Source organism: Mus caroli, chromosome 9, assembly GCF_900094665.2.
Source record: "Mus caroli chromosome 9, CAROLI_EIJ_v1.1, whole genome shotgun sequence".
Taxonomy (NCBI): domain Eukaryota; kingdom Metazoa; phylum Chordata; class Mammalia; order Rodentia; family Muridae; genus Mus; species Mus caroli.
The window spans coordinates 117,052,743-117,069,315 of record NC_034578.1 but is presented as its reverse complement, the minus strand read 5'-3'; the positions used below and the strand labels follow the sequence as shown (position 1 = coordinate 117,069,315).

General features: G+C 47.9%; 1 protein-coding gene across 2 annotated transcripts in view; it reads left to right on the top strand.

Moving 5' to 3' along the window:
• Positions 1-16,573, top strand: part of Sec22c (SEC22 homolog C, vesicle trafficking protein) — a 25,129-nt gene that overhangs the window by 4,355 nt on the left and 4,201 nt on the right. For both annotated transcript variants that reach the window (XM_021172505.2, XM_021172504.1), the window contains exons 2-6: positions 5,094-5,302; positions 7,669-7,832; positions 10,241-10,420; positions 12,473-12,591; positions 15,773-15,838. In XM_021172505.2, the coding sequence (XP_021028164.1) occupies positions 5,121-5,302; positions 7,669-7,832; positions 10,241-10,420; positions 12,473-12,591; positions 15,773-15,838 (711 nt within the window). In that variant the 5' untranslated portion in view covers positions 5,094-5,120. The remainder of the gene's footprint in view (positions 1-5,093; positions 5,303-7,668; positions 7,833-10,240; positions 10,421-12,472; positions 12,592-15,772; positions 15,839-16,573) is intronic.

Genomic DNA, 16,573 nt, shown 5'->3' with positions numbered 1-16,573 from the left:
AGTCTGTGATGTATGTATGACAGAGCTTTACAGTCTGTGATGTGTACAGATCAAGACAGTCTGTGATGTGTACAGAGCAGGACAGTCTGTGATGTCTACAGAGCATGGGTATTGCAAACCTGATAAAGAGAATTAGGAAGTGTGGGAAGTGGATTAGGATGTGTATATAAGCTAGACAATAGTGGCATACACTATTATTCCCAGCACTTGCGAGTCTGAGGCAGGCGGATCTCTGCAAGTTCAAGGCCAGCCTGATCCACAGAATGAGTTCCAATATAGTCAGGGCTGCACATCAAAACCCTGTCTCAAAGAAACAAAACAAAACAAAACAAAAAAACAAAGCAAAAGCAAAAACCAACCAACCAAACAAACAAAAAGCCACCCCAAAACAGTGCACAAAACAAAGAGTCGCACCATATAAGACATGAATGTGGACGTTTGGTCATCTTCCGTGCTTCTGCCTACACAGAACGGTGGGTGCCACAGAAACTTTCTTCTCTCTCTCCAGCTGTTGTGTAGGATCTTCAATGTATGGTTCAGAAGCACGGCAGAGGAACTGCAGAAGTACATTTCTAGTTTCGGTGACAGAAATAAGATGACTTCCACTTTCTCCTCAGTCTGATCAGCAGGGTTTGTTGTTGTTGCTGCTGCTGCTGCTAGTGGTGGTTTTGTTTTGTTTTGTTTTTCTGAGACACTGTTTCTCTGTGTAGTCCTTGGTGTCCTAGAACCTGCTCTGGTCCATCCATCACCACTACCCGGCTAAAATACTTACTTTTAGTTGTGTGTGCTCCAGGTGGCCAGGCAGACAGCAAGCACCTTTATTCTGTGTGATGTGTCAGGGCTTTGTTCAGACCAGTCTTGAACTTGTAGTCCCACCTCCGCCTCGGTGTCAGGATGGCAGGCATCATCTAACCCAGGTTTGCACTCCCATTTTAAATTGAATGCTAGCAGTCTCTGAGGTAGCTCTGTGTAATGAACCCTGGGTCTTTTCATAGTATCTTCCAATTAAAAACACCCGCTAGGTGAGGAGCAGCCGGGGAGGCTCACACAGTCATCAGCACCACAGCTGTGAGCGGAGAGGGCCGTCACGTCGATGATCACATTTACGTACGACTCTTGTAGAAAGAAGCCCACCATGGAGACCTGATGCTAATTTCTTCTTTTCTCCTTTCAGTTTCTGAAATACAGTCACAGGAAAGATATTACAAAGATACAGCAAAGATATTACAGAGAGAGATACTATGAGCCCTTCACCCGATTTTACTTATTTATCTTGTGGTACTAAGGGTTGAATCCAAGGCCTTGAGCATCTAATTCTGACCCGCATCCCAGCTCTTTATTTTTGTGACAAGGTCTTGCTGCATAGCTTAGGCTGGTCTTGAGAACATTATGTAGAGGAATTCATACAGTCTGCAGCCCCGTTTTTTTACTTTTTCTTGATGATGGTGGTGATGATGATGATGATAATGATGGCAGTTCTGAAACTCAAATCTAAAGCCTCACGCCCATGTTATTCAACGTTTCCACTAAACTCCCACCCAGGATGTGACCTTTAGATACCAGATTTTCTCAGTCAGCAGAATGCTCTGATTTAATGTATATTATATATATTAAATACTCTGTTATATATATATATATATATTAAAAACAGGGTTTCTCTGCATATCCCTGGTTGTTCTGGAACTCACTCTGTAGACCAGGCTGGCCTATAACAGAGATCCACTTGCCTCTGTCCCCAAGCACACCACCACCATGTGACCCTCTTCATTCTTATTTTAGATTTATCTTATCTTTCCTTATGTGTATATGTACATGTCTCTGAGTGTGTGCACATGAGAGCAGAACCTGGAAAAGCCAGAAGAGGCTTAGACTACATGGGACTGGAGTTACAGCTGGTTGTGAGCCACTATGTGGGTGCTGGGAATTGAACCTGGGTCTTCTGGAAGAGGGAGGTGGTGGTCTTAACTGCTGAACCATCTCTCCAGCCTCCAGACTGGTTTTTAATGTGAAGGTTTTCTGGTTTTCAAGGCTGCACCACCCCCTGATTCTGAGTAAAGTGAGCAGGTTTTGTTTAGTGGTGGGAGATGTGCCCTCTTCCTATTGACTGCTTTGAGGGGCCAGTTCTTCCAACACTAGGCCTGAGCTGTGTCACAGAAGGGATCGAATGTGATCCCACCATTTGCCTTCCTGCTTCCTTTTAGAATCTCTCTGTGATTGTTCTATAGCTGATTTCCAGGGTTTTATCTGTACTTAGCAGGGCCTGGCAACGCCTACTCTACACTTTGGAACAGAGCGGCCACATCTCCCCTGCTCTCCCCTTTTCTAGTCTGAGTCTTGGAGGTAAGGTCTCACTCTGTAGCTGCAGCTGACTTTGATCTTGGGACCCTCCCCTCTCAGCCTCTGAAGAGCAGGGACAGCTGGGCCGTAGGCATGCCCTCTTATTAGGGTGTAGGTTGCCCTATGGCAGCTCATGGCCCCAAGCTTATAAACATCAGTCCCCACAAAGAGCAGCCTCCCTTTCTTACGAACTCTTCTTCCATCCTTGGGACTGTGGTTGTTTGCTCGCCGTTCTGGATGTCAGCACTGGGAGCTTTGTGCAGAGTGCATGGACGTTCTACCCCTGAGCTTTAACATCCCACCCCAGCATGCATGTCACTAAAGGAAAATAGTGTGTAAAAGCGTTGTCTCCTCAGCTGCGTCTCAGTCCCTCAGACACGGGTGACATGTCCAATGTCACCTTTATTCAGTCCTCAGAGATAGCTTGAAGGATTTAGAGGTTTCAGTCTTGGCAGCTCTCGTACAGCGGGACAGAGCTGGAAGCAGCTAGAACTTTTAGTGACCCTATTGAGGAAAAGCAGGTTTGGTCAGTAAAAGTCTTGTCAGTGAAGTCGAGGTCTTCTGGGTCCTTCTGATAGTGGCTAGACTGGTTCTAGGATTGCCGTCACCTGCCAACCCATTTCCCCCTTGCAGTCTTAGTGGGCTACTGACTACGGTGGGTGTTCTATGTCAGGGTGTGGGCCTGCCTTAATCCTTCTGCTATAGCTTTGATCCATTGACTTTTTCATTTTTCTTTCCTTGTGCCACACTGACCATGTGAGGCCTTGTTAGGAGTTAGTGTTTTGAACCCCAGGGTTGTTCTGTTCTCAAACTGATCTTGTATTCTTCCTCTGTATCGGTTTAAAAACATTTCAAAAATGTTCTTAAAAACCAGTTTGGGTCAGGCAGTGGTGGTGCACGCCTGTAATCCCAGCACTTGGGAGGCAGAGTCAGGTGGATTTCTGAGTTTGAGGCCAGCCTGGTCTACAGAGTGAGTCCAGGACAGCCAGAGCTACACAGAGAAACCCTGTCTCGAAAAAAACCAAACCAACCAACCAACCAAACAAACAAACCCACAAAACCAACCAAACAAAAAACCAGTTCAGTTGACCTCTGCTCAGTGTGCTTCTCTTCTTCCCTGGAATCAGTCTCAGCACTGGCAGTGCAAGGCTCTGAAGCCTACAGTGCCCTCTGGTGGCCACTGGCAGTGCAAGGCTATGATGCCTACAGTGCCCTCTAATGGCCACAGGCATTGCAAGGCTCTGAAGCCTACAGTGCCCTCTGGTGGCCACTGGCAGTGCAAAGCTCTGAAGCCTACAGTGCCCTCTGGTAGCCACTGGCAGTGCAAAGCTCTGAAGCCTACAGTGCCCTCTGGTGGCTGGCCTGGCCTTGCAGGTGCTGTGGGGGATTTGAAGCCTGGCGTTTGTTCTTAACAGCTGACTAGTGGAAGTGCTAGACCAGGGGCATTAGAAGAGGTGGCTGTCTGACAGAGGGCAGGAGTCAGTCCAGTCTGGCAAGCCTGGAAGGTTTTGAGATGAAGGGGTTGAGATCTCTCTCTCTCTTTCTCTCTCTCTCTCTCTCTCTCTCTCTCTCTCTCTCTGTGTAGGTGTGTATGTAGGGGTGTGTGTGTAGGGGTGTAGGAGGTGTGGGTAGATATGTGTGTGTAGGTGTGTGTATATGTAGGTGTGTATGTGGGGGGGTGTAGGTGTGTGTGTGTAGGTGTGGAGGAGGGTGTGTAGGTGTGTATGTAGAGATGTGTGTAGGAGTGTGTGTAGACGTGTGTGTGTGTGTGTAGGTGTCTCTGTGGGTGTGTAGGTGTATGTGCATGTAGGTGTGTGTTTACCTGCCCCTGAGAAGGGCAGACCAGAAGCCAGGAGTGGTGTTGGCATAAGGCTGTCTTCCTGGCCTGTGCCACTAGTGTATCTATGAATCCTGCTAAACAGAGGGCCCATCAAGACTTGATCACGAAGAGGGATGTGTAGCATGGAAGGACCATCCAGAGCTGTTTTGGCCACCAAGGTAACCCTCTGAGGCCAGCCCTTGCTGGGCTGACTCACACACAGATTGTAGGCCCTATCCTGTCCAGATGTGCAGTGAAGTCAGCGGGTAGCCCAACCCCTGCCAGCTCTGTGGCCGTGCAAACATGGTTTCCTTCCGTCCTGACAAGTACATGGCCCAGATCTATTTCCTTTTGTTTCTTAATGTGTTCACACAGCGTGACCAAATGTTTAATATCTTACCACGGTGTGATTTGCTAACCGACTCCCTTCAGCCATCTGTGAGTGCTCAGTCATCATCTTGAAGACTGACTGGCTTTGTCTCAGAGAACAGAAATTCCGGAGGATGTGCTCCATCAGCTCTGCAGCTACCTTCTGCCTCTCCCTGCCACCACCACCACCACTACAGTGCCCAGACTCCGGCACACCCCTCCATTTCCTAGTGTGGCGATTGAACTGCTTAGCGCCTTCTTCCCGGGGTAACCTGACAGACACACTCTGCTGTTGAGGCAGGTGCTTGTGGTCCCTATAGGGCCCTCAACTCTGTAACCTGCTGCTGCTGCTGCTGTTGCTGCTGCTATTGCCTCTGAGCCCTGCTGGCTCCACCTCTATCTCCATCCCTTTGTCCCTCGTCCCAGTTTGCTTAGTTCTGGGAAGGGAAGTCTTCAGTAAAGAGGAGAAGAAATGTTACAAATGAGGGAGGAAAAGCATTGGAGGTGAAGTAGGACAAACTATTTGCATTTCCTGGCCTCACTGACAAAGGGTCCTTCCTTCCCTCAGGTGTCCTCATGACTTCTCTCTCGGACCATGTCCATGATCCTTTTTGCCAGCATCGTACGGGTGAGGGATGGACTGCCCCTCTCAGCCTCCACTGACTTTTACTACGCCCAGGAGTTTCTGGAATGCAGGAGGCAGCTCAAGACCTTAGCCCAGAGGCTGGCCCAGCATCCAGGCCGAGGCTGTGCAGAAAGTTGTGACTTCTTTATCTAGTACGTGAACACTTCTTCAGGACCTGAATGTCGAGGTGGCGCTGCTAAAGGCAGCTTGGGTAAAGGGGGATTTGGTCTCGGCAGTCTGAGGCTGCGTACACTTGGAACAGACTAGGGGAGGGATGGTGTCCATCTTCAGAGCCCCGTTGGAGCACTGGTCATTCCTCTGCAGTCAGAGAGCACCCACGTGTGTGCACCTTCTCCAGTGGGCACCCTTCAGCTGTTTTATTTTCCACTTAGGTCCAGTAGAAGGAAGAAGATAGGAAGCTACAGTAAAGTGCCAGTGAGGGAAAAGGAGAGACACAGGCTTTCCCTCAGTCAGCTTAGACTGTAGCTGAGGCTGGCCTTCAACTTCCCATCCTTCTTTAATGAACAGGGGAGTGAAAATGGCTGAGGGTGGTTCTCTCTACTCAGAGACTTAAAGTGAGACGTAGATTCTTGTATTGTTACAACATGGGAGGCCCCACTGTAGGGTGGGTGCTGGCGATGCTGCCGCTAGAGGCTGCAGGTGCTTTGTGCCCTAATGACTTTCCTGTGCTTCCAGCGGCCTATGGTGCACTTGGCTGGGTCAAGCAGGTCAGGCAGGGTCACGTGCTTTCAAGAGAGGAATTGAGGTCAAGCGACTTAGCCCAGGCCCCAGGGAGCGTGCAAGTGGTAGAACCAGGATTTGAGGGCAGCCAGTTGGTGCCCAGGTGTGCTGCCCATGTGTTTGGTCCATTCTTAACGTTGAGACTTGAGGCAAGAAGCCCGCGGGGACAAGGCAGACTTAAACAGCAGAAGGGCTTGTTACAGACTTTACACCTGAGATTTTACATATGCCTTTGTTTACCAAGTCCTTCTTGTTCCCTTCTTATAATTCTTATAAGTGGCGAGAGAAGTTGGGGGTCATTTTAGGCATTTTAGGGCCACTTGGTCTCAGAATCATAAAAGAAATGGAAGGTGTCAGCTATGCTGGGTGGAAGGCTGAAGGGTGCTGGCAGGCAGGGTGGTGACTGGAGACCTGAGCTGTCACCTGCAGAGCAGACTCCTCTGAGATGTCACTGCCGCCACCTCCTCCTCTTCTTCCTTCCCTTCTTCCTCTCTCTCCTCCTCTTCCTCCTTCGCCTCTTCTTCCTCCCTTTCCTCCCCTTCCTCTTCTTTTTCTTCCTCCTCCTCTTCCTCCTCCTCTTTCTCCTCTTCCTCCTCTTCTTCCTCCTCTTCCTCCCCTTCCTCCTCTTCCTCCTCTTTCTCTTCCTCCTCTTCTTCCTCATCTTCCACTTCCTCCTCCTCTTCTTTCTCTTCCTCCTCCTCTTCTTCCTCCTCTTCCTCCCCTTCCTCCTCTTCCTCTTCTTTCTCTTCCTCCTCCTCTTCCTCCTCTTCCACTTCCTCCTCCTCTTCTTTCTCTTCCTCCTCCTCTTCTTCCTCCTCTTCCTCCTCCTCCTCTTCTTCTTTCTCTTCCTCTTCCTTCTCCTCCTCCTCTGAGCACCTTCTACATGGAGTTCCAAGAAGGTGGTCTGTGCAGGGCATCCTTTTCCTGAAAAAAAAAACAAAAAAAAACAAAAAAAAACAAAACTATGGTATCACAATCAAATCTAAAAAACATGATGGTAAAATGTTCTACTCTGTTGCTTTTTCTTGTTTTGCTTGTTTTTATGGTGCCAGTGGTGGACTCCAATGACTTGTGCACAGTAGAAAATGTGTGGTGCACATGCACAAATGTATGCATAATGTGTGGTGCACATGCATGCACACACATGAACACATAAATGTGTGGTGCACATGCACACACGTGCACATATAAATGTGTGAGCACACAGGTACACATAAATGTGGTCACTCGAATGCCATGGCATGCACGGGGAGGTCTGGTTTCAACTTTTGGGACCTGCTACTGTCCCCTCACTTTGTGAGGTCAGGCATCTCTTGTTTCTACTGCACTGCATATTATGACATAGCTCACCTACGACCTTCTGAGCAATTCTGCCTCTATCTCCCATCTTGCTCCAGGAGCGCTTGGACTGCAGATGCACGCCACCACATATTTAATGTGGATTCTGGAGCTGTAGCTGGGGTCGTCAGCCTTGGCTGCGAGCTCCACTACTTACTCAGCCATCTTGGCAGCTTTAGCCTTTTCTTGAAAAATAATTAAGTTAGATTTATCTTACGTGTATGAGTGCTTTTCCTGTGTGTATATGTATGCACCAAGTCTATGCCTATAATCCTAGGAGGCTGAGGCAGGAGGGGCATCGGCTAAAGGGCCAGCCTGGACTACGTAGAGAGATCCTGACTTTAAAGCAAAGAAAATAAAAAGATAGACAACAGCAAAGAAGACAGGTGGGGTTGCTCGTCCTGTTTCCTGGCAGCTCAGACGTCTCCTTCTCTTTCAGTTTTTCATCATCGGGGGACGTGGCCTGCATGGCCATCTGCTCGCGTCAGTGTCCGGCAGCCATGGCCTTCTGCTTCTTGGAGGCTCTGTGGTGGGACTTCATAGCTTCCTACGACACCACCTGCATTGGCCTGGCCTCCCGGCCCTACGCCTTTCTTGAGTTTGGTGTGTATCTGTCTTTCATGCTTCTCTCCCCTCGTGTGGTGTCATGTGCATAGAAGATAAAGTGTAGGTTTCGCCTTAACCATCCAGGAAAACCGGGGAAGGTGCGAGCACTCGCCATTGATTTCATGGCAATGGGAGTGGGCATGGAACTTTCCACAGTGGCTTTCTGTGTCTTCAGAGCCTATGGAGAGGTGGCAGAAGGGTGAAGCCTGTGTAGGCTATTCACCACAGGCCCTGGAAGTTGGGGTCAGCAAACCACAGCCTGTATAGACCAGAGTGTGCTATGTGAATCAGGTCTGTGATGCTTTGCCGACCAGGACCGACCAGAAGCCGGAACCGTTTACTCTCTTACACTTGGAGAAAGTTCTGCTGATGGCAGGTCTGGGTTGGAGCCTCTGAGGGAGTGTGAATGAGCCTGGAAGACAGTGAATTCTTCCAGCTTCTGTTGTGATTACAGGCACGCACGTTTCTGCAGGAGTTTGTTTATTTGTTGTTTTTCCTCCATTTTGTCAAAGCATCAGGCTGTAACAGTTTGGAAATGAGAACAATGTGGTCCTTCCCTCAAGCAGGTTGACAAAGACTGCTTTGGAAGAAGACATTTTTTGTCCTAAGATCAGCCAGAAGGTTCTCTGTGATCCCACGTCTACAGAACACAGCCTGATAGTCATGGGGCATGTCCAGTTTGGCCAAGAGTGGTTCATTTTGAGCTCTAGGGCAGCATTTCTCAACCTGTGGCTGGCAGCCCTTTGTGGGGAAGGGAGGGAGTTTGAACAATCCTTTTAAAGGGGTCACCTAAGACCATTGGATATAGTAAATATTTGCATTGCAATTCACAACAGTAGTTGTGAATGCTTCTATCTCCACTTATTACACTTAGGAAGTAGCAACAAGAATGATTTTGTTGTTGGTGGGGGATGGTCACCATAACAGGAGGAGCCATATCAAAGGGCGAGAGTTGTTGGGAGAGTTGGGAACACTGCTCTAGGGAGCGAGAGAGGTGGGCAGTGGATGTTTCGTATCTGGGATGGACTGGAACAGGGATCTGGAAGTGTTTGGCACAGTCAGGTGTGAGGCCAGCACTTAGGTCATCTGGCTATGACTGCCAGAGTCTTCACTGTCCCTCAGGGACCTCCGGCCTGGGGCTGTCACTTTCAAGAGCAGGAATACCCAGGTTGGGGGGCCTCACTGTGGCAGACCTGGGAGGCTTTCGTGAAGCTGCTGTCCCGGGCCCCTCTTAATTCCTGTCTGGATGGTGCTGGCTGTCTATAAGCAGGCCACAGCTGTGGCTCCCATGGCCCCAGTTGATTTGGGGGAAAAAAAGAAGCTGCCTTCATTTGCCCTTCTCTCTGCATGGGCCTTCCTTGCAAAGCAGTGAGCTGTATCAGACAGGAAACCTTCCCTAGCACCATCATAGCTCCTTGGAGTCAGAGAGCAGTGATATTAGAAATGCGTGATTGGGCTCCCGCTTCAAAGTTTGTTAGGCCAGGCGTGGGAGTGCACTGGAATCCTAGCAGCTGGGGCATCAGGAGTTCAAGGCCATCATTGGCTACATAGCAAGTTTGAGGCCAGCCTGGACTACATGAGTCTTTAATTTAAAACAAATCAACAAAATCGTGTTATGATTTGTTGGAGTGGATTAATAGTAATATAACTAAAAGAATCAAAGCCGGCACTTCTGTCCTGGTCTGTTTCCTCTCCCTGCGGTAAACACCATGACCAAGGGCCACGTGGGAAGAGGAGGGTTATTTGGCTTACAGCCTATTTACATAGCCAACCATGAAGGGAAGTCAGGGCAGGAACTCAAGGCAGGAACCTGAATGGTACTGAGGCAGAGACCGTGGAGGGTGCTGCTTACAGGCTTCCTCTGCACGGCTTGTCCAGTCTGCACTCTTAGAAGCCCCGGGCCACCCCTTCAGGGGTGGCACTGAGCCCACTGTGCTTAGCCCTCCACGTCAATCATAATTTAAGAAAATGCCGCATTGGCTTGTTTAGTGGCCAGTCTCTTAAAAGCATTTCTCAGCTGTAAACTTCCTTCTTCCCAGGTGGCTCCAGCTCATGTCACATTGTGTAAAGCTCAAACGCATCCAGCACACCTTCCAGATACACCTTCCCAGCTTGTACAACAGAGTCCCATTTATTCCTGACTCCAAGCTTAGGGACAGCCCGAAGCAGCCCAGTGCTTCCTGCCAACTCCGGGGTCCCCGAGGGCTGGTGACTTCTCTGCAGCCACACTTTAATTATTCTTCTTTGAAGAAGTGGATCAGACTAGTGTTAATACGCAGCAGTCACCTGACCTCCGATAACTGACTCTGTTCGGAATCTGACTTACTGGTTGCTTAGCAACGGGCGCTCTGCTTCCCATCTGCACCCTTCTGACGATGCTCAACTTGGCCTCTCTCTTTCTGCAGACAGTGTCATTCAGAAAACAAAGTGGCATTTTAACCACATGAGCTCCTCCCAGATGAAGAGTGGCTTAGAAAAGATCCAAGAGGAGCTCGAGTTCCAGCCTCCAGCAGTCCTGTCCCTAGAGGACACAGATGTGGCAAATGGCATGCTGAACGGCCACACCCCAGTGCACTCTGAGCCTGGTAAGTGCCCAGTGTTCTCTGACAGACACGAGGGGATGCATGTCAAGTAGGTTAGCAAGAATCTGGATGGGCCCCATTTCCAGGCTTTGTTGTAAAGGACAAAACCAGATGGAGCCTTACTGTTGTGATCAAGGCTTGCTTTAAGGAAGCAATCGGTGACATTCTGGAGTTTCCAGACTGAACAGCCAGGGAGGTTGTTGAAGGTGAAGTTCACAGGTTTTAGTGTTCTCAGAACTATGCTATTGGAAGCCATTCATTGGACTCTATGGGGTCTGCTTGACTCACCACATCACTGGAAGCCCTGACCCTTGTCTCGTGTTGGAGGAAGACTGTGGGGAAAGTAGCATCTAAGAATTCTGCAACGGGGGCAGTGACGTGGCTCTGCGTAAAGCGGAGTCGCCAAGCCCGAGCTCCTGGGTTTGATCCCTGGAGTCTCCATGGTAGAGGGAGACTCCATCCAGTTGTCCTCTGACCTCTGCAGAAAGGCCAGGGTGCATCTACAGCAAGACCGGTCTACATCGTAACAATCTAATTCTTTAAAACTTCTGTACTAAACTCACGGCTTGAAATGTAAATGGCATACTAAACTTGTGTTTGTGACATATTAAATTGCCTGTGGCAAATGAAAGTGGTCTTTGGCTTAATGCATTTAAACCAGTAAATCCCAAGATTGGCTCGCCTGCCAGTGGGCAAGCTGTCCCAGTTATGTTGGAGGACACTGGGCCTTTGGAAGAGAAGACTGGATTATTGAGTCTTGAGTAAAATTTCTTCCTTGCCTTGAGTGAAAGTAGGGACACCTTTGTGATGTATGTTTTGTTTTTTTTTTTTTTAAACACTTAGACAAGAGGAGGAATCCTGAAAGTGCCAACTAAGCCATGTTACTGTGGTTTCCCTCACCTTACTGTCCTGAGGCTAGAGGCCTCACAGGTATCATGTTCTGTTCTAACAGGAACTCAAAATGCTCTGTGGGAACTAACACACTAACAGTAGGTGTTAGCTGGTCTGTGGGTCACAGGGCGTGCGTGTGTGTGTGTGTGTGTGTGTGTGTGTGTGTACACACTTGTGTTACATGTTGGGAAATGTCAGGACCAGAAAGGATGCTCAGGAAGGGGCAGGACAGGAGACCGGACTAGACAGCCACTGTGAATCAGAATCCCTTTCAGTTGTAACCTTTGGGAAGCCAGCGAGTCAGTTCCCATGATCAGCCTGGCCATAGCTATAGTCTAGACATTCAAACTGTTATAGATCAAATACCTCCTCTCCCTGGTATTTTAGAATTTAAAAAGTTATCTGCTGTGAATAATTCTGGATGCCCACATGACACTGAACAGTGTCTGTACTGGGAAAAGAGCAGACCAGTTTACAAACTGAAGACTGAGGCAGGTGGCGGGGGTGCTTCTAGAGTCTTGACAGTCCCTAAAGCCTGCAGCAGCGGCTGATTGTGTGTTGGGATCTTGTGTCTGGAGGGACGCTTCCCGGTGTCACTGACGCTCACGTCTCCTGCTCACAGGTGTCTCTGCACCTCACTCCAGGTGCAGGTCACCCCTGGCTAAAATAAAAAGGGGATTAAGTGCTTGCAAATCTGTGCTTGACACAAAAAAAGACCTTTTAAAAATTATAATTATGGGCTGGTGAGATGGCTCAGCAGGTAAGAGCGCCCGACTGCTCTTCCAAAGGTCCTTAGTTCAAATCCCAGCAACCACATGGTGGCTCACAACCATTCGTAACAAGATCTGACTCCCTCTTCTGTTGTGTCTGAAGACAGCTACAGTGTACTTACATATAATAAATAAATCTTTAAAAAAATTATAATTATAATCATAACTATTATTATTATTACTACTTTATTTTTCCTGGAAGAAGTTTACCTCCGTTTCTGAGATCCGTTCATTTCTCGCTTGCCCTGCTAACTTCCGCCACTTTGTAAACGTGCGCATTTGTGGTCTGCGTTTAGCATGTGAGCCCGTTAGCAGAGGTCTAGTTAGTGGTCTTGTTCACCTGTCTGTCAGAGACAATTCTCACAAGACACTTTGCTTTCTGTTCCCTGTGAAGCTCCGAACCTCCGGATGAAGCCGGTGACAGCCCTGGGTGTCCTCTCCCTTGTTCTCAACATCATGTGCGCGGCCCTGAACCTCATCCGTGGAGTTCACCTCGCAGAGCATTCTTTACAGGTGACCCTCTTCGCAGGGCTTTTATTTGTTTTTGGTGGTGTTGGGATTGATCCTAGAACCTTACGAACACTTTGGCCTGGACCTTTTAGCCCGGAGCTACATCCCCAACTCTTTTGACAAGTGACAGGAGCTAATGATGGGAGGCACATTTTTTATCAGATTGTTTTGGTTTTGGTTTTTGTTAAATTGTTCGAGACAGGGTTTCTCTGTGTAGCTGTTCTGGAGTTCACTCTGTAGACCAGGCTAGCTGTTCTGGAGTTCACTCTGTAGACCAGGCTAGCTGTTCTGGATCTCACTCTGTAGTCCAGGCTGGCCTCATACTCTGTAGACCAGGTTAGCCTCACACTCTGTAGACTAGGCTAACCTCACACTCTGTAGACCAGGCTAGCCTCACACTCTGTAGCCCAGGCTAGTCTCACACTCTTCCACCTGCCTTTACCTCCTCAGTGCTGGGTTCAAAGGCATGTGCCATCACTGTCCAGCACTGGTAGGTTTTATGAATGTTAAAAATTGAAATATGACAGTTTAGAAATTTAAATCCAAAGATGGACGTGGAGCTACTGCTCTGCCATCCCAGCACTGGGGAGGTGGAGGCAGGAGGATTAGAAGTTGAAGCTCATCTTCAGCTACATAAGAGTTCTGGGCCAGTTTAGGGTATCAAATAAAAGATTAAAATAGAAGAATTACTCTGTAATATGTTGAACAAATCTGGAAGGATCCCTTTTGTGTCCTTGGGAGTTCTGGGGTGATGCTAAGATGCAGGCAGCTTTGCTGCAGGAACTCTGGGATGCCTCTGTGCCCTCCGGGCTGCCTCTTGCCCTTAAGAACCAAGGTTGTGTTAGCATCAGAATGCAGGTTGGATTCTGACACTGTCAGGATCTAAAAAGACGTTACCACCGTGTATGTCATGTGTGGCAACAGAAGCCTCTTCTCTCTCTCAGAGAGACCCACACCGCCACATGCTGGGCCCCAGTGAGCATTCCTTTAGTTGGCCACCGATGGGGAAGCCACTTTCTATTTCAAGGCTTTTAAAAAATATTTCTTTAACATATATTTAGAAGTATTTCAAATACTTGACAAAGGAATCGAATTATTATTAGCTCAAGCAGGTAGTTGTTTTTAAAGATAGAGCCATAATGTTTTTATAGATTTTTTTGTCTCATCTTGCTTTTTTTTTTTTTTAATTTTACTGGTCTTTTGCTTGTATATTATGGTTTCTCTGTTTGTGTGTATGTGTGTGTGCCTGTGTGTATGTGTGTATATGTGGGTGTGCATGTGTGTACATGTATGTGCCTATGTGTATGTGTGTGTGCATGTGTGTGTATATGTGTGTGCATGTGTATGTATGTATGTGCATGTGTGTGTATGTGCGAGTATGTGTGTTTGCATGGGTGTGTATGTGTGCATGTGTGTGTATGTGGGTGTGCATGTGTGTACATGTGTGTGTATGTATGTGCATGTGTGTGTATGTGTGTGCATGTGTGTGTGTATATGTGGGTGTGCATGTGTGTGCATGTGCGTGTATGTGTGCATGTGTGTGTATGTGTGTGTGCATGTGTGTACATGTGTATATGTATGTGCATGTGTGTATGTGTGTATGTGTGTATGTGTGTTTGCATGTGTGTGCATGTGTGTATGTGTGTGTGCATGTGTATGTATGTATGTGCATGTGTGTGTATGTGCGAGTATGTGTGTTTGCATGGGTGTGTATGTGTGCATGTGTGTGTATGTGTGTGTGCATGTGTGTACATGTGTGTATGTATGTGCATGTGTGTATGTGTGTATGTGTGTATGTGTGTTTGCATGTGTGTGCATGTGTGTATGTGTGTGTGCATGTGTGTGTATGTGTGTATATGTGGGTGTGCATGTGTGTGCATGTGTGTGCCTGTGTATATGTGGGTGTGCATGTGTGTGTATATGTGTGTGCATGTGTATGTATGTATGTATGTATGTGCATGTATGAGTATGTGTGTTTGCATGTGTGTGTGTGCATGTGTGTGTGAGTGTGCATGTGTGTATATGTGCATGTGTGTATGTATGTGTATGTGTGTTTGCATGTGTGTGCATGTGTGTGTGCATGTGTGTATGTGGGTGTGCATGTGTATGCCTGTGTGTATGTGTGTGTGTGTATGTGTGTGTATATGTATGTGCATGTGTGTATGTGTGTGAATGTGTGTTTGCCTGTGTGTGTATGTGTGTGTGCATGTGTGTGCATGTGTGTATGTGTGTTTGCATGTGTGTGATGTATGTGTGCATGTGTGTGTATGTCTGTGTGTGTATGTGTGTATGTGGGTGTGCATGTGTGTTTGCCTGTATGTGTGCATGTGTGTGTATGTATGTGTATGTGTGTGTGCATGTGTGTGTATGTATGTGCATGTATGTATGTATGTGTGTGTATGTGTGTTTGCATGTGTGTGTATGTGGGTGTGTATGTGTTTATGTGTTTACTGTGCTTTTTGGTTTTTTTTATTCTTCCTCCTTTTTATCTGCATGTTTGTTTTTTTAAAGAGGAAGAACTATGGATTTAATTGGGTGGGGAGGTAGAAGGATGTGTGAGAGGGAAACTGTGGTTTGAGTATATTAGAGTATGAACTTTCAGTGTAAAAAGAAAAGATAGAGTTGCAGTGCTCACAGCAGTGTTCTGTGTTGACTACAGAGTAAGGGGTGGTGGCTGTGGGATTTGAACCCAGGACGCTGAGGTAGACTGGCTCCTTTGAAGAGCAGGATCAGGCCTGCTAGGAGAGTGGTAGTGGTGATGACTGTTGGGCTGGTTACCACATCTCATCTTTGACCGGTGTGTGGCGGGATCAGGCCCTTGCCAGCTGCTTGTTGTAGAACTGGTGCCTGGCTGGCAAGGTGGTTAAGATAGACTCTGCCTTGAGGTTCTCATGGCACAGGGCAGGGACAGCACCAAGGAGGAGGCAGGGCCCAGGGCAGGTGCAAAAAGAAGCTTCACATTAACAGATGAGAAGAGATGGGAGCTCATTCCATGAGGACGCACCATGGAGGCTGGGGTAGGAGTGTACAAGTGGGTCCGCCTAATCGTTGAAAACAGTCACATGCCAATGCTGGCTCTGCCTAGGCATCACCGTCCTGTCAGTCACACCAGAGAGATGAGGGCAGCAAACCTGGTCCCACAGCAGTTCCTTTCAACCTTTCTTCTGTGCCCCAATCTATCCAGGTTGCCCAGGAGGAAGTTGGAAACATCCTGGCTTTCTTTATTCCTTCTGTGGCCTGCATCGTCCAGGTAGGTGCAGTCACTGACTAGGGGCTTTTCAAGACTGCAGGTTGGTGCCTGAGGGAACTGTGACAGACACTCAGTATAGCTGAGACTCAGGAGAAACCACAGCAGAAACCCATGGCTTCCCCCCACAGCAGGAACCCACAGCTTGCCCCCACAGCAGGAATGCATGGCTTTCCATGCTAGTTTACTCAGCTATCATGGTCCCCAAGGAGGACCTCACAGGGAGGCCACTCAGTCCTGGGAGGGTCTCTCTACCTGGTCTGCTTGCAACTGCATCTCTCTCTTCCTTGCATCCACAATCTGGACTCCCGCCTGTGTGTCTCTAACGCCTCTCTTCCTGTGACACCTGTTGCATTTTCTCTTGAATCTCTTGCTCATCCAGTGACTAGCAGCAGCTGGTCCTGGCTTTGCTGCAGCAAATTCAGTTAATAAGTGAATGCATGCAGGTGTCAGTTAATAAATGCATGCTGGTGTCAGTTAATAAGTGAATGCATGCAGGTGTCAGTTAATAAGTGAATGCATGCTGGTATCAGTTAATAAGTGAATGCATGCAGGTGTCAGTAAGAGAATACATGCAGGTGTCAATTAATAAATAAATGCATGCTGGTGTCAGTTAATAAATGAATGCATGCTGGTGTCAGTTAATAAGTGAATGCATGCAGCTGTCAGTAAGTGAATGCATGCAGCTGTCAGTTAGTAAGTGAATGCATACAGGTGTCAGTAAGTGAATGCATGCAG